Below are 23,007 nucleotides of genomic sequence, written 5' to 3'. Positions count from 1 at the left end.
TTTCCAAATTTTCTTATTAAATTCACGTTTTCTATTAAATTTTGATTATTTTCTTATTAACAAATTTCTTTATCCATAATTAGAATATTTAATATATATATATATATATATATATTTTTTTAAATAATTAGGATATTTAATATATCTTAATTTTCATTTTCTTCTAAGTGGAAGGGATGATGGTAATGGAAATGGATAAGAATTAGGATATTGAATACCCTATTTTCATTTGTTCCACGACTTCATTACTCTATTTTTATCAATATTTTTTATTTTACCATATGTTTTACATTATTTTTTAAAATAAAATTATTGGAAAAAGTTGTGATTTATGTAATATACATAGGTATATCATATATATATATTAGAATTTTTCGTGGAAAGTGTGTTAGTAGAACATAAAATATACAATCGGCAATGATAGTGGAGATGACCAATTTATGAAGTATATGAAGGTAGGAGGTTCAATTTTGCTATAAATGAGAAGAAAAAAAAAACGTAGCATTAAGCAAAAAATAATGATCGAATTAAATGTATTAAAATAAAAAATGATTTACCAAAACTAAAGTCAGCAAACAGGTTTGAATCAGAACCAATTGATCAATCCCTACAAAGATGCACGCTAGATGGATCTCCTTTCTACAAAAATAGGATTTTGTTATCAATCACAAAGTGGAAAAGACATACAAAGTAGTTGATGCACTAAGTAGAAAACACTCCTTACTTTCTATATTATCATTTAAGGTGATATCATTCAAACATCTCCCAGACCTATATGAAGATGATGCTCACTTCAACAAAATGTTGTACAAATGCACACATCACCTTGAAGTCGGAGAGTTTCACATAGTTGATTGATTTCTTTTCAAATGAGAAAAATTGTGCATAGCCCATACGTCCCTAAGAGAAGCCCTACTAAAGGAAGCACACTCCGGAGGACTAATTGGTCACTTCGGGCAAGACAAGACTCTTGAAATACTTTCCTCTAGAAATTATTGGCCACAATTACGAAAAGACAAATAATTTTGTGAAGAGTTGCCCTATATGCCAAACAGCTAAAGGGTCTAGCACCAATGCTGGACTATACAACCTTTGCCAATTCCTATGTCTATATGGGAATATTATTTATAAGTAGATTTTATACTGGGCTACCTAAGACACAAAGATAGAATGATAATGTCATAATACTTGTAGATAGATTCACCAAAATGGCCCATTTTCCACCCTGCAAAAAGACCAATGATGTTGTCTATATAAGGGCTCTTAGTGAACCTATTATTCGAGAGTTTTGCTAAAAGTTTCTTGTATTGTGTAGCTTCGTCGGTATTCTTGATATTTTTATATCGAAATATTTTTACGGATGTCATCATTTGCAACTCTATTTTATTTTCTGCTTTCTTTTTTGTAATTACTCCAACGTGTTTATACATGTCACTTGGACGGTGTTTTCTTGACTCGCTTATGTTATTTCGTTACCTTCACAACTTTAAAAAAAATGTGAAGAAAAAAATGGTAGAATACATTCCTTTTCTTGGTTTTGTTCATTTATTATATTTTATGCATTCTGGTCATAAAGTCATTGGTATGAAATTACATTTTATGTCAATGGATAGGTAGAACACGTTTCTTATCTAGAAGCATGTGGCAGAAGAAATGCAAGTTCTGAGAGTGATATGAACTCAACAACATGTATTGAAGTCTCCTCAAAAGGAACGAGACCTCAAGGCCATGTATCTTTGGAGGTTGAAGTAAAAGGTGAGTTGAATTCCTAGATTGATTATCCATCTGATCAAAATGACGACATGGGCAATACAACTCAAACTGAAACAGATCAAACAACTATTAAGGCAATTGGTCAGAGTAAGAGGAAAGAGCATATGCTTGCATGTTTCAGTGTCTAATTTTTCAACAAATATATTTTGAATTTCAGTTTAGCTTCTGTTGCAGTGTTTGTGTTTCTGAGATATAAATTTAAATATACTTATTATTACAGGATGAAATGTTATCTGTGCTCCTAAACAAAGATTTGCTCTCAATGGGAAAATCAGAAGAGAGTGTTTTACCGAAGTTGACACCAGAAGTCCTGAGAGAGCTTCCAGTCCTCAAATGGATGAGCAAAGTGGAGAGAGCGATCAAACGCAGAAGGTAGAGTATTTATAAGAATTCTCAAGACATTTGTATTTCTAATCTTCAATGTGTGGGTGTTAATCTGCGTGTTAATGGAACGCAGGAAGAGAAGTTAGGCTCTGGTGCATCGATGGTTCATAATGGTGAACCCCATCTGATCATTGAGCCTGCAAAAAATATCCTGAACCATGTTCGTATTCTGCCGTTTGAAGCCACGTCGTCATCGTTTGAACCATGTTCGTATTATTTGTCCTAAAACTCTGCCTTTTCAAAAACCATCCCAAAACTCTTTGAGCCTCAAAACTTTGTCCTATTTTTGGTAATTTCAACAAAAGGCAAGTGGAGAACATAGAGACGAAGAAATGGAGAAGGTAGAAGAGAAGACGGACTGAGTTATTTCAATTTTAACCTAACCAGTTAACCTCCAACCCAATCGGTTCGATTCGACAATATTATTGTTGTAACACTCAACCCAATCCAAACCGAACCGAGTCGATTCGGGTTTTTTCAACCCTAGGTTTTATTTGTTTAAGTGAAAATAAAAGTGGGAAAACGTGGGTTTTAATTAGGGAGGGGAAATTTGGATTTTTGTAGTAACCGTGGTAAAAAAATAAAAATAATTTTTAGAAAGTGGGATTTTTAGCCGCATAAATTATGTCGAAAAACAATACATAAATTAGAATAAAATTGCTCCACATAACTTTGTTTCGTATATTTATTTTGTCATAAAAAAACGATTATGTGCTTGAAATTAGGTAGGCACATCGTATCTTTGCCCTCATTTTTTTACATTGTCATAAAAAAATGTAGACAGAGACCAAAATTAATGTAATGATTTCAATGACAAAACCAATACAAAATTGTTGATATTGATCATTTGACACAAATTTGAAAATTTGATTAATTCTTTTAGACACAAATTTAAAATATCACACACTCAACTCTAATTTGATTTTTCACTCAATATTTGTATTAACTACGGTAAGATATTAGAAAGCTACTAACATAATTTGACACTTTAAAATTATGAAATAAAATAATGATTGGAACACTATATTTAACTAAAGTTATTGAAAAAATACAACATTTTGTTTGATAATCACACTAACTTTAACTTGAGAAGTTGACATAAGGAGCCCACTAAGTTAATGGGTTGTGTGTTATTCGACTATGGATCAGTTGCATGTCATTTACTTGCAAAAATGAGTCTTACAACTCATTGGACTCTCATTGAGAAATTGAACTCTTATAGTATTTAGGCTCTCGTAATAATTGGATTGACAACATGCCAAGTCTAACAACTCGGTTTTTAGTTCGAAAGATAGTAGCTAGGTTAACTCTATTATTGGTAGTTCAGTTAGTTCGATTTCATGTGGAGATTACGAATGTAAAAACTTACTTAACCCTAACTCAGTTTAGTTTAGGGTTGTAGAATTTTGATGCATGTTTAATTTTCCACATTTTCTATATTAAAAAGTAGTTATTACCGACTAATAGTTGAAAAGAAAAACAAAATCTTTTTATCAATCTTTAATTTAAATCAAAACGTTGATTTTATTAAAAATAAATGAAAACTAATGTTGATTTGATATTTTTCATTAATATTTTGGTTTTAAGAATTTTGACAATAACAAAAAGAACTTGAAAATAGACTACGATGCATACTATAAACGGATAAAAGAAAAAAAAATCAAAATTATCCTTAAAAGCATTAAATAATCTAAATCACAATCATAATCTTAAAAAGGAAAGAAAAAAAAGACCACAATCTTCCCAAACGCACAAAAAGAAAAATAAAAAATAATAATAATAAGAATGATGATCTTCTCAATATAATATTAACTTTCTCAAGAGTATGCTTCTGCTTTTCATGAGTACGCTTTCCATCGGTCTCCAGCTTCTGCTTGATCTCCTTCTCATAATTAGACTCTCATCATCATCATCAGCTTCCAAAATGTTTGGAAGAGAGTCAAAATTGAATTCTATTTGATAAATGCCTAGAATTAACTTTTCTTTACTCTTTAGCGTTAGGATCTTCTTCCTCCCGGTGGAAGGATTATACAAACAAAAAAATCTTGGTATGATCATGAACAATATCTCACCATTTTCGTAGGCTTTCATGAGAGTTATTCGGCCAAAATATAGGCGGTATTCATCAATAATAACAAAATCTCTAATCCATGAGTTTTTTCTCCTGCATCCTCCACACTTGACTTTCGTATTTTATATAAAAAAATTGCATAATCCGTACCATTAAGTTGTTGTATAGACATCCGTGTGGAATTTACAACCTACAAGACAACACTTGATTCAATTTTTTCAGTTTCAATGTCTAGAGTATATATCATAAGCCCCATCACTCTTGAAGACACCAGGTAGGGAGTAAAGATGTCTCCATCGATATTGTTTAGGGTCGATGATCAAAACATCCGATTGGGAAACGGAATCTTAGTGAAGGTTCATATTCCTAGAAGTTCTTACCCAAAGATGACTGTTTAGTCAATAATAATAATAATAATAATGATAATAATAATATAGAGGGACCATGAGAATCCAGAGGAGCTTAGAGGACAAACTTCACGTATAATTTTTTCGAGTATAATTTTTTCCATTTTTGAAAAAACTCCTATATATAATATAGTAATGAAGGGGATGAGACCCATTGTTAAGAACTAGGATTCGTTTACAATTTTTATTCTGTCAAATGTTTCTCTTATATCTAATAATGAGGGCATCAACAGTGATGAAAGGACATACCATGTGAAAATAAAATCCGTTAATTATAATGGTTATAATTGGTAATTAATATCATATAGTAATCAAATAGAAATATGTATCATTAGCTCGCGAAGCAAGCAATATCAAATAAAGATTAGATGATAATAAAATATCATACGATCAGTGAATCATTGAGCGCAGTTTTTAATCGAATAGTTGACAAAAAAAATAATCATATGACAATCAGAACACTCACCAACTTTTCAATTCAGGTTACAATTTTTTTTTTTGGATCATTGGCCTAATATTTATAAAAGTAACCCAGAATTGACAGATTTCTTTAGCTTCTCCAATAAAAGAATTGCAAAGACAATTAAATACAACACCATTTGGTAGCATTTATGTTCGTCACCATAAAGCAACATTTTTGTTTCTTCACAGCTTTGTTGACCACGCCTTATCATACATACATCTTTCCAATGAATCCTTACGGAAACAATAACTTGTTGATGATATTAAACAATTATTCATAAGTTATGCAGCTTCAATAAACTTTACAGTTGCGCTGCAAAAGCATGAGGAAAGTAACATTTGTAATCACGAGCAAGCCGGTGCGTCAAAGTTGGGGAATACTACAAAAGCAATGGACAATGGATCCATATGGATCGGCGTGTTGACGTCTCGGAGGATAGGATTTAAATTTGGAATGTCTCCATCAGCTGTGAGCTCCAATGGAGTTCCATTTAGAACCATGGTTTGGCTTTGTAGGTAGCCATCTTTTGGAGTCAAGTGGTATTCTTCTCTTGAAACTGTTGCATCAGAGACCTTGTTGCCAATCCATGCTACAGTCTTCTTCATGCCTTTGAGGAAGGATTTTTCTCTCCTAACCCCATTTTCCTGGACATCCAGGAACATATTTTTGCTGTTTTGGACATGGATTGAGAATTGTGTCTGGTTGCTCAAATTGATCAGAAGTACAGTCACACCAGTCTACAAACAGAATACAACAATCAAAGTAAGCTACTATCTTCATTATGGATAACGTGTCCAAGATTATGTTGGAACAACTTCAATAGGGAGTATATTTGAATTGATGATTTAAGCCCATTTAAAGCTAGTTCTAAAAAATGCCTTCAAAGTGAATGAAAAGAGTACTTACATTTCCTTTTGAACAATGAGCGTAAGATCGTAAATACGATGAAGCATCAGTACCGATAGGAAGAACAATTTTCCCCATTAGTTGATGCCACAGAAGAGCACTGTTCAGAAAATTAAACAGATCTAAAGATAAGATTCACAAAGGGATAAAAATTTGACTAAAGGAGTTAATATTGCTAAATTTGTAAAATTATTGCCTGTAAAAATCTGGATTTGGCACAAGTGTGGATGTGTTGAGTAGACCATAGTGACCCCCAATTAATGTCTGCCTACAATACACTTTGGTATTGTACTTGGATGCCAATCCCAGCTGATCTAAGTACCTAAAGTTTACATGTAACATACAAACGATTCCGTGACATTACACCCAATTCAAAACAAGTAAGATAAGGCCAGAACTACATGTTTATGGGAATGAAGATTACCAAAAGCTATTAATGAATGTGTTGGATACATGGCGACCACCGCTGTTATAGGCCCCGCCAGACTCTCCAACCCATGCAGACGCCCATGGACCATGAACTTGAATGGTTTGGTCTAGCCTATTGAAGACTTCCGATACCCTGCTTAAGTAATGTGGATCCAGGATGTTGTTTGTAAGATGAGGATCAATGCCTGATACGAAAAGAACGACAATGAACAATTGAACAGACAACCAAATTGATCCATTTGTCTTTTGGACATTGCATTAACTTACCAGCCCCAAGATTGTAAATATGATGTGTGACGACATTCACAACATTAGATCCTGAAACTTGAAGAAGCTTAGCATACCACTCCGGTTCAAAGAATCCTCCTGGTGCTACGAGTGAAGGTTTTGAGTTGGAATTCTTGTACAAATCATTGATGATTTCTCTTAGTTTGATCACATCTTTTGCATACGTTGCAACGTCAACACTTGCACCAACACCATGTCCACTCAATTCATTACCTGAAATTTTAAGGACATGAAATTTCAGCTGAAGCCACAGGCCAAATGCTCCTACTGGATGGTAACTTTTAGAGTATTTTACCAAATTCCCATGAATCTACCACATATCCCTTTGATACGGTGTAATTCATAAAATCCCGAGCATTAGTAGAGTCCCACTCTCCACCCCATTTATCTCTCTGAATCTGGTGTCTTCCATGTAGTGCATTCAAGCCAAAGGTTACTATGGCCCTGAAAATGAAAGATTTGTTCCGTGATAAGACGTGTAGTAATGCTCCAATCTAATATTTCCTTTTATAACAACTAACAAGCATAATCCTTGATAAAGATCGAGAACATAAAGGAATTAGAGAACTAAAGGATTTAACTTTTTATGGCTACTTTTTAATAAGAAAATATCAGGTTGTACTTGCACTATAATGACCAAGCTTCATCAACCCTCACTAAGGGAGGCCTTTCTGAAATAGTAAAAACAAGATCTACACTAACATTGAATGGTAGTAATTCTGTCACCATAATATGCCTACGCTTCAAACATATAATGAAAGACAAACAAGATACAAATGCAAACCAAGAAAGAAAAGAAACAAACGTCTTACCCTGTGGTCTTGAATAATTGGTTTAGATCATCCCATCTACTCATGTGCAAACACCCCTTGGAAAAACCAAACAGCCCCCAACTCACCTTTTGAAATAAATGGCAAGGTGTCTTTAAATTTCCTACGTCATACAACACTTGATCTTGTAGAGAACCACCAATTCTTATCCTCAAATGCTCAAAAGCTTTCACAAGTGAACCCACCACAATATCAGAGTAAGTATTGCAGTTAAGAGGATTCTTATAAGAAAAGATTTTGTTACACTTAGTATAGTTAAATGGATAAAAACATCAAGATTCACAGTACAAAAAAGAATACCTTGTATAGCCTTGATGAGGAGAGGATGAGACAAGTTCTGAGAGAAGGAAACAAATAGAACTTGAATCAATCACAGAGAATAAGTGACCAAATCCTTTATTCAAACATTGAAGACGCAGAGTATCAAATTCTCACCAAATTTACTGCAGAAGAATACCCCCATGGACAACGATTGTAATTACACTTGTCATGAGGCCACCAATCAATGGTGGCACAGATATAGTTATCATCAGTTTCAGCAACTACCGCAGCTCCATCTACTATGATACTAGCATGTGTCGCCCCCTGAGCCAAGATAGCTGGTAGAGAAACGAAAACAAGAAACAGGGAGATACTGAAGTCCATTGGTAAGTGCAATAAGCAGTCTCAAACACCAACTCACGTGGAATCACGCAGTTCACAACTTCACATGCCCTGGACCACAAGGAGGAAGAAAAGGGTGAGAATAGATAGAAAAATGCTTAACATCTGAAATGAAAGATCCAAAGACGACATGACTTTCTTAATGAATATGTTTCTTGAATGATGGAAGAACGAGATCTGTTGTTTGGTGTCTCCACCTGACTATGTTAAACATTGTTCGACTATTTATATTGACAATAACTTACAGTGGCCTGAGAATAACTTGATTTAACTGAAGCTGCGCCAAATAGCTAAAGCTAAGTGAAACGAAGATTGTAGCCAGAAGGTTCAATACTTTAGATAGAGCAGGTATTAGCCTTCCATATCCAAGCCGACCAAAATTTTCCTTTTTTTTCGGAATTTAAATTCAAGAAGATCAACATGAAATTTGTAGTTGTTATTGAATTCTTCCGTCGTGCGTAGATTTGGTATTAGTTAGTTGTTTGTTTCTTATAAAAAAAATCAGAAAACACATGCTTAATATTCAAGAAAATAGGAGCATCCCCAACTAAAAGTACAACCAAGAACCGAATCATTATAGACCCATATGCAAAGCTAAAGCACGAATTCCTCGCTCTCATACACAAAGAAGCTGTAAGATAATAAATTCAAGGCAACCCAGATGCAAATCAACCAAATCAGATCAAACCCAGAAAAAAACAAGCATCAATTTCCATAAGCCATACCATGAAAAGATAAACCAGCTGAACTTTCAAAGCAACTTCGATGCCAGTACTTTTTCAGTAAAACCCCCAGTTCTTTCCATCCCCTTCCAGCGACTTCCTTTTTGAATTGCAACAAATTACAGTAAGGAAATAGAGTGAAAGCTATGGTGGATGAAATACGCTTTTCTCAAGTTTGTCCTTTTGGCTAAAAATCTTACTTCCATACACCGACGGATGCTCGGTACACTCAATAATGGAGAATCAACGATGTGGGTTTGATGATTCAAACAGTTACACTCACCAAAATCGTCGGCTCCAGCTGGGATGAAATGAAGGGGCGGCTTGAATGGAGGAAGAGAGAGAGTGTTTAAGACTATTAATGATGGATTAGGCGATGGAATCAGCTTTGTAATTGGAAACTTTATTAGTTAACAAGGTGGATGCTTTAACCCAGATACTTTCTTCCTCATGCCACCACTTTCCTTTTTGAAAAAAAGCAAATTCACTTCAAACTTTCTCCACTATGTATTTAATTTGTTCAAAGTTTTGATTTTGATTGAAGAGGTAAAGAAAGAGTTCATTCCCGCCAGTGGGATTATGGTTCATTTTCACTAATTAATTACATTATTGTTAATTAAACTTGTCTCTATAGTCTTTTTAATCCATCTTTATTGAGAAAGAGAAATGTTTGATAGAGATTTGGGTGATCAAGTATATTTGATTTGACTAAATGGGTCAAAATTAAAATACAATAGATTGTTTCAATCAAATTTAGATGACTCTCCTTGATTTATATATTAGATTGAATGTAAAGTATTGTTAAACAAATAATGCCACTAATAAATATTGAAATTTAATCCCCATCTCTATTACCTTTCTTTTCAAATATGAACTATTTGTTGTTTATGATTGGTTAGTTATGGAGTAATTAGTTGATTCTTGACATTTTTTTAGGCCCTCAAACCGATCATTGTTAAATATAACTTTTAATTTTTCTTATGTATTTACAAACGTAATAGTTTTATCAATTTAAATCATCTATTTTCGTAATTATATCAATTTAAATCATTGATTTTCACAAGTGTATCTAAATAGAACAAGTTGATACAATCGCGTAGATTCGTAGTTTAAATTGGTACATTTGTGAAATCTATATGATTATTAGTTTATGATTTAAATCGATACAACCCTTGTAGTTGAGAGTGTAAATTGATGTTTTTTTACTAAAATGAAATATATAAACGTTAAAGACGTGTTCGATAGTCTTTTTGTTTTTAACAAATAAACATGTAAACATTATTTTCACCCCAAACTTGTTACAAATAAGCATGTAAACATTATTTTCACCCCAAACTTTTTTTTCTTTGTTATCTATGTTTTAGTAACGGTTTAAAAAATCAAACCAAAATTTAAAAATTAACTTTAAAAATTTTATTCTTTTTTGAAATTTGGTTAAGAGTTTAACCAATTTATTTAATATATATATTAAAGTCATGGTAGGAAATGGAAACAAAATAAAATTTATTTTAAAAATCATAAAACGAGATGGTTATCAAACAGATCCTAAATTATTTGAAAACTACAACCGGTTTTTTGTTTTGATTTGTTTTTTAAGTTAAAGCATGTGACTTTTCTTAAATTAAAAATTGTTTTTGTAGATTTATATTAAATTAATTATGATAAACGATGAATGTAGAGTTTATAAACTTAAACCGATGAAAAACAACTAAGAGAAACCGATACAAGCACATAGGTAAGTCAGTACTCGTACTCTCAAAGTTTGTGTATTCTCAAAGGTGTAATAATTTGCTCGAGACTAAATCAAATTCATCCAATCAATATGCGTAATGTGCAATTAGGTTAACCCACCTACTTTTACAATATCAAATTATAAATTTAGAAAGTGTAAATATTTAAATAAATGGTACGAAGAAAAATGCAAATGTCTAAACTAACCACTTGAATTTGTTTACATTTTTTTTTAGGTTAGGTTTTCTAATTCATTAAATACTAATTCACTAGTTTGAAACCTAACATGCAAACCTCAATAATTAATTAGATCAATCATACAATTACATTTTTTTAAAAAAAGTTAATTTTTCCAAAGTAAAGATATAAAAAATATAAGAGAGATATTTTAAAAATAACAAAATAAATTAAAATTTTTATTTATCAAATATAGAAACAATTGTAAAATATTATGGATGGAATTTAAAAATTATGATAAATTTAATATATTTGATAATTTTTTATTATAAATTATTGTAATTATAAAGGACAAATTTGTTAAAAATGTTTGATTAATTTTCTAATATGATGAAAACAATAAAAACAACAATTAAGAAATGAGGAGAAAAACAAACTCATTCCAAAAATTTTCAACAAATCAATTTTCAATCTATCGCTTATTTCTCCTAAAAAACGTCAAAAATTTTATCGGAAAGCAAAACCGAAGGAAATTAAAAACAAGCACAAAGAAATATCTAATCCATAACATAAAAAAAATGGAAAATATAAAAAGGGTTTATATTGTTGCATTGCGTTGGCAATGAACGGCGGTTCCGGCACGGCGGAGCTCTGCTACTTACGAGTATGATTGTCTTCTCCTTTACATTCAATATTCAATGTAATAATCAAACACTGATCGCCTTTTTTTTTTTTTTTTTTTTATGGTGAAAAACTGTGGTCATTGTTTTCAATTTTAAGGAAATTTGATTGAAGTACACTGTAGAAATGAATCCCTCTGTGTTGAAAATCAATTAATGAACAATCGTTTGATCATTTTCATCCCAACCCTTCAATTCTTCGTCTTCTTCGTCTTCTTCGTCTTCTCTGTCATATAATTTACAAATTTCTCACCTACTTTTCCCTCCTTTATTGTTTATGTACTGGTGTGTCTATTATATGTAAAAATAAAGCCCTAGAAAAACCTTGCCCACCTGCCACTGCCACTCCCACTGCCATCTACGTTTTGCAACTGGTTTTTTATTCGTTGCATTGTTCTTCAGGCTAAATGGAATTTCGATCATTCAGAGCTCTGTTTTCCTATGAATAATTGGACCCACTTTTTGTATTATTTGATTGTCTTGAGGAGCAGTCTTTTTGTGTTTTCTCCCGCCGGTCGTTCATAGATGTGATCAATTCAACTAATTTCCAAATATTTTTAATGATTTGGGATGCTGTAGAATTAGGAAGGTTAGCTTTGGTTTTACGACTAAGAGGATTTGGGTATTACTGAATGTTCTTGATTTACTGTTTCTTTTAGCTTTGCATTGTTTGAAAAATGACATCGGAGTTTTGATCAATTGGAGATGGAGAACAGCAGTGGAGTGGATGATCAGGGATCAGGATGGTTCGAAGTGAAAAAGGTGCCAACTCTATCATCGGCCAAGTTATTTTTTTTCTTCTTCCTTTTCTGACGTTGGGAAGTGGGTCGAGGGGAGACGAACGTTTCTTACTATTATTGTTGGGAACGCTGAAAATGAATGAACAATTATTGGCATCCCAATAAGGTTCCCAAAGGCCACCGATTTATTCTATTTGAAACTTTGAGCTACTTTTCATTTTTCTTCCGCATAGGTGCGAGAGTTTCTTCTCTTCTAAATTGTGTTTGCCAGTGTGGAAAATATTGGTAGCTACTTTCTTTGTTTCAGTGATTAGTCATGAATTTGAGGTCATCAGACTCGGATTCTTGGAAATGGGTTCTTTTATTGCATCTAAAGATTATGTTCTGTTATTAGATGAAAGCTTGAGCGACATAGTTATTTGTTTGTAATGTAGGTGCTTTAGAAATTTTACCGGCATACGAGTCCAAATAGACTTTGATATGTGTTGGGCCTTCTTTCCTTCTTGAGGTGCTGTAAATGTTATGCAAAGCATTTCTTTGTTCACTTTTGTAGAAATCTGAGTTACATGCACTGCATCATATGATATAACGTTAATACCATTCTTGTCAGCCAATTCTTTTTCATAAATGTTCAGTTTCCTCCAACTCTAACTATTGGGTTAGTTCTTATCTATTTTACATTACGAGGTTCCTCGTAATACTCGAATCATATCATATGTTTGTGGCAGCGAAGCTAACATTTTATTAATTTGTCTACTTTGTTTCCCAGAAGCACAGGAGCAGTTCTAAGTTTTCCCTACAGAGTTGGGTTGGAGGATTTTCGGGAAAAAATTCGTCTGATTCTATGTGCAGGACAAATCTTGTGAATAAAAATCCCCAAAATGACAGGTCAAACTCAAAGTCTCATCCTCCAACAGGAGGAAGCTATGCAGTATATACCCAAAGTAATACTGAGAATTGTGTTGCTACATCAATTGGAGATGATGAAGGTTCACATTCCCCTGATAAATGTATGGTCAGACAAGACACTGAATTCCCCAAGTCATCTGTTTTGCACATTGCAGATTCTAATGCTGGAAATGAAGAATGTGAGAAAGTCTCCCATAGGGATATGCCTGGAGTGGTCCAAAAAATCAAATGGGGTGATCTAGAGGATGATAGTTTGGTATTGAATAACAGTGCTAATGGAGTTGAAATAAAGTTTGGTAATATTGGAGAGGTTGATCTAGGTGTCTCTGAAAAAAATGAGGTTAAGCATGACTTGGCTTCACTCGTATCTTCATCCGTAGATACCCAAGTGAGCACATTGGTGGCAGCATCAGTCAGAGACGAGGAGGCCTCTGATCAGACTCTTTTGTCAACTAATGAGATCAATTCATGCCAAGTTAGCCATCAAGATATTAATAGGGAATTTATAGAAGATTTGAAAGTAATAAGTAATAGTGAAGCAACAGTCTGTTCTGTTATTGATGGTTCAAATTTCAAGGATACGAGAAATGAAAACACCAAACCTGTAGATAATCACAGTTCAAATTTTGATTTTCTCTTTTGTGAAGAAGCTGGAACTGAGGCAAAAGTCCAGAAGGCTATCAAGGTACATGAGGTCGAAAATCCAGTGCTCCATGAAGCAGCTGGTGAGCCTGAGATTTCTAGCTTGTCATTGCCTGTTCAGAATGCTGAGTCAGTTTCAACTAAAACTAGTGGACATGAAAATTCAGGGGGTTGCTCTGATTCGGTTGAAGAAACTCAAATTGAACAAGGGAGTGGAACTCATAATGTGCAAGTTGTGAGTGCCCCCAGTGAAGGTGCGACAGGTGAGAGTAAAGAAAGGTTTAGGCAGCGGCTCTGGTGCTTCCTTTTTGAGAATCTTAATCGAGCTGTAGATGAACTTTATCTCCTTTGTGAACTGGAATGTGACTTGGAACAGATGAAAGAAGCCATTCTTGTTCTTGAAGAGGCTGCATCTGACTTTAAAGAGCTAAATACTAGGGTGGAGGAGTTTGAAGAGGTAAAGAAGTTGTCTTCTCAGTCTATTGATGGGATGCCAATCACTATGAAGAGTGACCATTGTAGGCCACATGCTCTCTCTTGGGAGGTGAGCTCGAGTACGTCTATTTTTCTGCCAAGCAACTTTTAGATTCTCTGATGTGGTGCCTATAGCTTCTCTTTTTGCAACAAAGTAGATCATACAGTAAATCCTATGCTTCTAGTTCTAATAACTAGTTTTCTATTATGAATTGTTTGATTGTAATGATGCTTTTGCTGTAAAGAACTTAGAAAATATGTCTTATATTGACTCCTATGCTTTTAAGCAACTAGTTTTCTGGATGCCTGACTGTAGGACTCTTCTGTTCATTTTATGTTTGTGGTCTTCAAACCTTGCCTCTTTTCCCTCCTTAATGAACCAGGAGATCCTGAAAGACTTTGGAACACAAAAGAAAAAGAAGGAACATACTGCTCTCAAAATAATTGTCTTTGGTCTGCTTTGTGTGATTAGAGTTTAAATACCCTTAGCAATCTTTGTGTGAGGAAGCAAGAAATCTTAAATAGAATCGAGCCTTGGATTTTGTATATATGGGGAGATTTTAGATTCCTAGTTTTAGCTTGGTCTTAAGGGAGATATAGAGTTCAAAATGAACCATGGTAGGAAGTGAATTAGTTGGAGCTAGAACACTAAACCTATGTGTGCCGAACAGAAGGTTTCAACACTGTTACTCTCCCTTAGATCACTAGTTTTAAAAAATTCATGAATGTGGTTCCCATTTATGAAGATTGTAATTTGGCTACAAGTGGTAAAGAGATGGAGGTGTTAGGCACTTTCCTTTTCCTTGCCCCTTTTTGTTTCCTTTCAAAGCCATATGCCTTTCTTAGATGGATTTGGATGTACCCTTTCGTTACAAGTGAGAGGATAGTTGTAGAGGCCTTTCTCTCTCGAACGGACTATGAAAATGGTTTGCAACAGGAGGGGAGTGAAGTCTCAAACTTTGGTGGCTTTTTGTTGTGGGCTAAAGATAATTGGGTGGGACGCCATTAAGCTACTTTTACTTGGTGTGTTGTATGAATTCCTAGGAAAGTCATTAGTGATTCCACTATGCACAGGACCTTTCTTTGTGTCTGCCTTAAGAAATCAAGAAGAAATTAGATTATTTAGTAGCTTGGTAAAATCATCTCTGAGGCATTAATGAAGAGGATCAAGCGATGCCCTTTATTTTCTCTACTAACCAACATACTTTAGTGGCAGTGAGCAAACCCTTGATGAGTTTCTTGTTACTTGCTAACAAGGTTATTTAAAACTATAATGTTTGCAATTAAGAGATTCTAGTCATAACTAGAGAACTAGGGTGATGAATTGCCTATCATATACTGCTTTTCAGTTTAAGTCAGTTGGAGGCACTAGAGAATTTATCTATGAATGGTTTTGAGGCAAGGAACCTTATCCTCTCCGTTCCTTTGATTTTTTGAGATTAAATATTTGTGGTTGCAGTATTTACAACCACATGCTATTTGCCCTTATTATTGTAATGTTTAGTTTAGTACACAGTGGTATTGTTGCAGAATATTTGGATGGTTCTTGTTTCTTGAATTCTAATTTAGCACGTAGAGTTCATAAGGAAGATTGGAATATATTTGACCTTCTCTTGTACGTGATATATTATCACAATCTGTTTGCATGACAGAATTGACCTTTTCATTGTTGAGTTTATTAATTAATCTTTCTCTAGAATTTAAAACCCGCTTATGCATTAATAATGCAGGTTCGGCGGATGACAAATTCTCCTCATAAAGCAGAGATTTTATCGTCATCACTTGAGGCATTTAAGAAAATTCGGCAAGAGAGAGCCAACATGCTTGAAGCAAGCAAAAAACTTCCCGGGAATGAGTGTCTAAGTCCTCAGTGTATGGATCAAATGAAGAAAACTTCTACAATAAATTGTGTAGTGCATGATGCTCCAGATTCAGCATCAAAAGCGGCAGGAAATAAAGGTGTAGATCTCACTCCTGGGAGCCTTAGTGGAAAAGAAAAGAATACTGAGTCTCTTGGTTCTGATAAGGTTAATGTTGCGCAAAATATACGTTCACGACCACAGAATTCCTCTTCTATAAATTCATCAAAGCCACCTCTAGCTGTAAAATTTAAGCGAGAGCAACTTGAATCTGATGTAGAAAGGTTAGTTTCTAGAAGAGAAAGGGCTCTAGCAGAAGGCACATGTGAGAAAACTCAGAAACCTGTAGAACATTCCAAAAGACAAGCAACTGTTTCTGAAAAAGACAAGGAAAAAGAGAAGAGGAATATGGGTGCTCGAAAATCCATGGATGCATGGAAAGAAAAGAGGAACTGGGAAGACATACTTTCATCATCCATACGTATTAGTTCTCGAGTTTCACATTTGCCAGGCATGAGCAAGAAAAGTGCTGAGCGTGTACGAGTGCTGCATGATAAACTAATGTCCCCAGACAAGAAGAAGAAAACTTCTTTAGATGTAAAAAGGGAGGCAGAAGAAAAGCATGCTCGTGCAATGAAAATTAGATGTGAACTAGAGAATGAAAGGGTTCAGAAACTGCAGCGTACTTCAGAGAAATTAAATCGTGTTAATGAATGGCAGGCTGTTCGCACTATGAAATTAAGGGAGGGAATGTATGCTCGCCACCAGCGCAGTGAATCTCGACATGAAGCTTTCCTAGCTCAAGTTGTGAAGAGAGCTGGTGATGAAAGTAGTAAGGTGAATGAGGTTCGTTTCATCACCTCCTTAAATGAAGAAAATAAAAAGATTATGCTGCGGCAGAAGCTTCATGGTTCTGAGTTGAGGAGAGCTGAAAAGCTTCAGGTAATGAAAATTAAACAAAAGGAAGACATGGCTAGAGAAGAAGCAGTGTTAGAACGGAAGAAATTGATCGAAGCTGAAAAATTGCAGCGCCTTGCTGAAACACAGAGGAAAAAGGAAGAGGCTCATGTTCGAAGGGAAGAAGAGCGGAAAGCATCTAGTGCAGCGAGGGAGGCGAGGGCCATGGAACAGCTACGAAGGAAAGAGGAAAGAGCAAGAGCCCAACAAGAAGAAGCTGAACTCATGGCCCAGAAATTGGCTGAGCGACTTAGTGAAAGTGAACAGCGACGAAAGTTTTATTTGGAGCAAATACGGGAGAGGGCTTCTATGGATTTTAGGGACCAATCTTCACCCTTGCTGCGACGATATATGCATAAGGATGGTCCAAGTAGATCGGCAACTAATAACAATGTTGATGAGCAGGGGCCCAGTAGCTCTGACTTGGGTTCTGGTCTTGCAATGGGTAAGACAACATTGCAACAACACATGAAACGAAGGATCAAAAGAATTCGACAGAGGCTTATGGCTCTGAAGTACGAATTTGTTGAGACCACTAATGGAGCTGAAAATGTTAGCATTGGATATAGAACATCCATTGGAACTGCGAGGGCAAAAATAGGTAGGTGGCTTCAAGAACTTCAGAAACTTCGCCAAGCAAGAAAAGAAGGAGCTGCAAGTTTGGGGCTGATAATTGCTGAAATGATCAAGGTATTATCAAACACAAATATTCTATTTTGTGGGTGCCGTGGATTTTTAAAAGAAACATGTCCCAATTTATTGCTTGTGTCTATATATTATTAAATTGTATTTTGAAGGTAAAAAGTTGAATTGTGAATTCTCCGTTCCTGCATTTTGTCCATTTTTCTACTTGTTTATAGGGTATATCTTTTAGGAAGTGAATTTTATCATATTCATCATGCTCTCCTAATTATTCATTAGGAAGAAAAGATCATGGTGCTTAAGCTGAGCATTTGGAGTATCAGTGTATGTATTAAAGTAATTTAATGTGAAACTATGAGATGTAGTATTTGCAATCTTAGTTGATTGTTGTATTTATTTTCGTCAGTACGTATAGTGATTTATCATTGGTTTCACAGCTTGTAACTTTTCATGCATAACTCATATTCATCCATCTGAGGTTTGTGATGTTGCATTGTTTCATAGCACGTCTCTAAGATAGAACTTGTTTCTCTCTAAAATGAAAAATATTTCTTGTCTTTTTTATTTGTATGCTGTTAGATGTTTTATTTGACAGTTATTGTTTTTTAGTACTTGGATGGCAGGGAACTTGAGCTGCAAGCTTCTCGTCAAGCTGGCTTACTTGATTTTATTGCTTCTGCCCTTCCTGCTTCTCACACATCTAAACCAGAAGCCTGTCAAGTGATGATACACCTATTAAAATTGCTTAGGGTAGTATTATCTGCATCAGCAAACAGAAGTTACTTTCTTGCACAGAATCTCTTGCCACCAATCATCCCAATGCTATCAACAGCCCTTGAGAACTACATTAAGATTGCAGCTTCTATTAATGCCCCTGGTAATGGGGTTCAATCAAGTAGAACGTCTATTGAAAATTTTGAGTCGAGCTCTGAAGTACTGGATGGGTCTTTGTGGACTATCACAACGATAATTGGTCATATAAACCCAGAAGGGCCACAACTCCAAATGTGGGATGGTTTGCTAGAACTATTGGTTGCCTACCAGGTTATTCAACGGCTTCGGGATCTTTTTGCACTTTATGACAGACCTCAGGTGGAAGGGTCTCCATTTCCTTCTTCGATTCTTTTAAGTATACGTCTTTTGGTGGTTTTAACATCAAGACCTGGAACTGATAGTACCATTAATTGTGTATTACCATTTAGTGAAAATTTGACGGGGGTTGAAAGTGGAATTGCTATTTCTACCATGTCTAGAGATTTTCCTAGAACAGGTTTCACTGAGGATGGTATACCTTTAGAATCTGGGTTAAATGGGGGTAAAATCTTACAAAATCCAAAAATGACCGTAGATCAACTGGATGAGTCATGTGAGCAGAAGATAAAGACTGGGATGATACCCATTGATGGTGGTCAGAGGGAGCCGCAGACTGATTGCTTTATTGAGGCAAATGGTGTTAATCTTATCCAGATCGATATTCAGGATGAACCACAAGATGGTGAAATTGTCTTGAAACCTTATGTATCCCAAGGGGATCAAAAACAACATGTGGATGTTGTATCTGACGAAGGGATAAAAAATGTTACGAAGATGAAACCACCAATAGCGTATCTATTATCTGCTATATCTGATACTGGAATTGTTGGTCTCCTGTCTTTACTAACAGCTGTATTGTTGCAAGCAAACAATAGATTATCATCCGAACAGGTAAGTTAAATTGTCACATGCATCATATTTATATCTCTGAACTAATTTGTATGGCTTTAACACGTAATGTACATGTTGACCGATGTTTCTATTTTTAGAAATTTTAGTGTTCAATTTCTTCCAGCCATGCAGACTGAAAGCCATGGTTTCTTCATGCTCATGTTGCCTCATTCTCTTTTTGGTGATTATCGTGAATATTGTAACATAATCATTATGAAATTTATTATTTTCAGTTTGGTGTTTAATATTATTAACTTTTATAATTTTCTTGGTTTGATGTTTAGCATTATTGATTGATTTCTGTCATATATGTTTAAAATCCATTTTTTAGATATAGCTTAATCTAAGCACCTTCAGTGCAACTTTTCCTGATAGACTACTGTTTTAGCAAAACAGATTGATATATGTACAGATTGTTCCCATTCATCAAAATTGGGCTTCTTGAAGTGTTCCTTTTAACATTATTGTCGTGCCTTCATCAAGGATCTTTGTGACACTTTGTTTTTGGTTCCAGTGTGTATTTGATTAATCTTTTATTGATTATCTTGTACATCTGTTACTTTTTCCCTTGATCTCCTCTAGTGTATCTTTCTCTTTTTTGGGGTTTGCTTTTGTATGTAATTTGGTTTTCTCCCATTTGGGTCTTTCCTTGTATTACTTTTTGGATATTTCATTCATCATTCTTAAAAAAAAAAAAAAAAAAAAAGCGCTTTCTCTCTCTTTTTTTCCTTTCCTAAACAATTTATAAGTTTTTTTTGGTTTCTCCATTTTATATGCTATGTCAGTTATTGTCTTAATCACATGAAGGATCTATATTTGGAAAGTTTTAGTAGCTGCTCGTTCATGTTTTCAATTTTGAAATACCTTTATTATGTTTCAGGCCTCATATATCCTTCCGTCTAACTTTGAAGATGTTGCTACTGGTGTGCTGAAGGTGTTAAATAATCTAGCCTTCTTGGATCTTAAATTTATGCAGCGAGTGCTAGTAAGTTGGCATTATTTCAAGTGGAACTTTGTCTATGTCTATTTTCAATCTCTCAAACTTAGTTCGAAAGTGGATTCTAGAATTTGATTCTTAGATATGAATTAAATCTTCATGGAAAGAGATATTAACTACTAGATCTCTAACTCCAAGCTGACTAGGAGTTGCTTATCTTCTTTCAGGCTAGACCAGACCTGAAAATGGAGTTTTTCCATTTAATGAGTTTCCTTCTCTCGCACTGCTCAAGCAAGTGGGCAGCTCCCAGCGATCCGGTAATTTATATTTGCTATATTTTACATGCAAGCGTTAACTACTGTTTAAGTGTAGGAAACATGCTTTTTCCATACGTACTAGCACACTTGAGTCTTGAAACAGAAATTGGCCCATAATTTTTGCACGGACTAATTGAATATTTGACTACAAAAGTGAACGTCTAGTCATAGTTGTACGTTTCAATGATACGATGTTAAGAGTCAACCCATTAGTGGTGTTGCTCAAACTGACATTGGTTAACAAAGAAGTCATTGGACTTGACAATTCTGTGCACTATTAGGAATTCCAACAGTAAGGAAGCTTGTAGCAGTTTATATCCTCCTAGAACAAAATTCTAACAGTTGAACTCAACCACTCGTCCAACTTCACGCTGTACTTGGGAATATATGTGCAGGAGCTTCTAGCAAGTATTTCCCCTCAAAGCTATAATTTCCAATGAAAATCTCCAACGTTTAACAAGAATGGCTTTGTGTAAAGGCAAAAGAAATACTCCCCTGGCCGACAGGATGTGGTGTTTGAAATGGAAGCACAGATCCAGGAAATTCATTTGGAGCAAACCTCCTTTTCTGCTAAGCTTGTCCAAAATTATCCGTACTTTTCTTTCTGGAGACATGCAGTTACCCACGATAGTGGAAGGAACTAGGAAAAACTCTAGTCTAGAGAATCACTTAAGAAATATGGTCTGGTGATTAGTAGCCACAGTCTATGTTCATGGCTCATATATTTATATATATTCATTGAAGTCAATTTTATACTTTGCCTTAATATTTTATCCCTATTAAATTTATTTGCACCATTTTGTGTTACTGTTTAGTTTTAAGCTTTCAAACCTGCTTGATCTCATCCTCAGATAGGTCTTCTGCTTCTCGAATCTCTATCGATTCTTGGGCATTTTGCTTTGTTCCATCCTGGGAATCAAGAAGTCCTTCGCTGGGGAAAGAGTCCAACCATACTCCACAAGGTTAGTACACTACCATACAGATCCCAACCCGAGTTTCACATTTTGATGAAAATGACGCATGATATTTATGTGCTTAGGTGTGCGACTTGCCGTTTGTGTTCTTCAGCGACCCTGAATTGATGCCAGTGTTGGCTAGTACCTTGGTTGCTGCCTGTTATGGGTGTGAACAAAATAAGTCCGTTGTTCAACAAGAGCTAAGTATAGATATGCTGCTTTCATTATTGAGATCCTGCAAAAATAATCTACTAGTACCAGCTTTACCATCGACTTCAACACAAGAGAACGAGGAATCTAATGAGTCTAACCCAAATGGTTTCGAGTCTAGAAAACCTCAAACAGACGGTATCATTAGAGCCACCCGCAATGTCAGCAGAATCACAAGAACTTCCTTAGGAAGACCTGGAGGAGTTTCCTCAGGAAATAGCAATAGGAATAACAAAACAAGAAACCAAAGAGATAACAGATCAGCTAAAGCATCTGATGAAATAACTTTGAAGCACAATCAACCAGCAATGGAAGTTGCATCTGTGATGTTGCATTATAGATTCCCTAGCAGTTTTCTTGATAGAGCAGAGCAGTTCTTTTCAGCTGACATTTCCACTGCTGTTGATGGATAAATTGAGAAGGCTTTATGTGGGATTTACTTGGTTTGTGATTAATTAATCTTAACCACAAATTTGTACATAATTTTCAGCTACATTATATATCAAGTTTGTTTCCAAAAACAAAATTTTCTTTGTTAAAGTATACAAAAAAATCAGCTAAAATTTAGAAGTACTTTTCAAAAAATCAAAGATTAATAACCTTATACTGTCCATTGATGTCTAATCTCAGATCTTATATTTGTTTCAGCCTTTGCTTTCAAGCCATGATGTGAATGTAATCAAGGAACAGCTAACAGATTACAACAACTTTGAAGACAGTTAATTATACCAACAAATTCAAAAGTTTATAGGCCATCATTAATACGAAGAAATAAGTTTTCCAGCTTTACTACTCGACATGAAAAGAAAAAAATGTTTGTATTATTTTCTTTAATTTACTTTGAACATCAGATCATATGCTGAAAAAGCACTTGTTTGGATCTTGTTATAGTACAATTGGAATTGAGGGATTCGGACAACAAATCTCATGATGAGCAGCTCAATTGAATGCTAGTTGAGTTGTGCTTTGATGACACTTGTTTGTCGTGTACATTGAATTAGTGTTTTTATATATGCTAATAATTCACTTGTCTGTAAAATTACTGAACATGAAACATTTTTGTCAAAAAAATTGAAGTTCTATTTTTATAATGATTTTGTCTTTGTTTTTTAAATTTATATTCAATTTTCATTCTA

The 23,007-nt window shown here is 34.7% G+C and overlaps 2 protein-coding genes and 1 long non-coding RNA gene across 9 annotated transcripts; 2 read left to right on the top strand and 1 right to left on the bottom strand.

Annotated features, from left to right (window-relative positions):
- The first annotated feature begins 1,320 nt into the window (after positions 1 to 1,320).
- LOC116401744 lies at positions 1,321 to 2,841 on the top strand. The gene is made up of 3 exons (XR_004214088.1): positions 1,321 to 1,755; positions 1,994 to 2,145; positions 2,231 to 2,841. It is a non-coding gene; the product is annotated as an uncharacterized LOC116401744 (long non-coding RNA).
- A 2,283-nt stretch (positions 2,842 to 5,124) lies between these two features.
- Positions 5,125 to 9,432, bottom strand: LOC101205085 (heparanase-like protein 1). Of its 2 annotated transcripts, XM_031889546.1 has the most exons (11): positions 9,137 to 9,387; positions 8,940 to 9,036; positions 7,987 to 8,265; positions 7,852 to 7,888; positions 7,534 to 7,717; positions 7,017 to 7,165; positions 6,701 to 6,934; positions 6,429 to 6,618; positions 6,201 to 6,326; positions 6,005 to 6,104; positions 5,125 to 5,835 (listed from the first exon to the last, which is right to left on the bottom strand). In XM_031889546.1, the coding sequence occupies exons 3-11, from the start codon at positions 8,194 to 8,196 to the stop codon at positions 5,443 to 5,445; spliced, it is 1,623 nt and encodes a 540-aa protein (XP_031745406.1). In that variant the 5' UTR covers positions 8,197 to 8,265; positions 8,940 to 9,036; positions 9,137 to 9,387; the 3' UTR covers positions 5,125 to 5,442. The 2 variants fall into 2 exon arrangements, with proteins under 2 accessions (XP_031745406.1, XP_011660285.1); XM_011661983.2 differs by having other exon boundaries at positions 8,940 to 9,432.
- Positions 9,433 to 11,367: 1,935 nt separating this feature from the next.
- On the top strand, positions 11,368 to 22,910 carry LOC101216553. Of its 6 annotated transcripts, none has more exons than XM_031888697.1 (11): positions 11,369 to 11,508; positions 12,184 to 12,286; positions 13,034 to 14,359; positions 16,020 to 17,795; positions 18,357 to 19,451; positions 19,576 to 19,632; positions 20,332 to 20,436; positions 20,616 to 20,705; positions 21,557 to 21,667; positions 21,745 to 22,314; positions 22,520 to 22,910. In XM_031888697.1, exons 2-10 carry the CDS (start codon positions 12,230 to 12,232, stop codon positions 22,282 to 22,284), a joined length of 5,157 nt encoding a protein of 1,718 aa, XP_031744557.1. In that variant the 5' UTR covers positions 11,369 to 11,508; positions 12,184 to 12,229; the 3' UTR covers positions 22,285 to 22,314; positions 22,520 to 22,910. The 6 variants fall into 6 exon arrangements, with proteins under 6 accessions (XP_031744577.1, XP_031744557.1, XP_011660268.1 ...); XM_031888705.1 differs by having other exon boundaries at positions 11,493 to 11,544; XM_011661966.2 differs by lacking the exon at positions 19,576 to 19,632.
- Positions 22,911 to 23,007: the final 97 nt, after the last annotated feature.

This window comes from Cucumis sativus, chromosome 1, assembly GCF_000004075.3.
Source record: "Cucumis sativus cultivar 9930 chromosome 1, Cucumber_9930_V3, whole genome shotgun sequence".
Taxonomy (NCBI): Eukaryota; Viridiplantae; Streptophyta; class Magnoliopsida; order Cucurbitales; family Cucurbitaceae; genus Cucumis; species Cucumis sativus.
Note: the sequence above shows the minus strand (reverse complement) of the source record. Positions and strands in the feature narration are given on the sequence as shown.

Excerpts from the sequence above, each read along its gene's own strand:
- LOC101216553 (XM_031888697.1), top strand. The coding sequence starts at position 12,230 with ATGGAGAACAGCAGTGGAGTGGATGATCAGGGATCAGGATGGTTCGAA. Across the intron at positions 14,360-16,019 it reads CACATGCTCTCTCTTGGGAG|GTTCGGCGGATGACAAATTC; the intron begins GTGAGCTCGAGT and ends TTAATAATGCAG. Across the intron at positions 21,668-21,744 it reads GTCCAACCATACTCCACAAG|GTGTGCGACTTGCCGTTTGT; the intron begins GTTAGTACACTA and ends TTATGTGCTTAG.
- LOC101205085 (XM_011661983.2), bottom strand. The coding sequence starts at position 8,196 with ATGGACTTCAGTATCTCCCTGTTTCTTGTTTTCGTTTCTCTACCAGCT. Across the intron at positions 7,889-7,986 it reads ATTCTTCTGCAGTAAATTTG|AACTTGTCTCATCCTCTCCT; the intron begins GTGAGAATTTGA and ends TCCTTCTCTCAG. Across the intron at positions 5,836-6,004 it reads CTCATTGTTCAAAAGGAAAT|ACTGGTGTGACTGTACTTCT; the intron begins GTAAGTACTCTT and ends TTCTGTTTGTAG.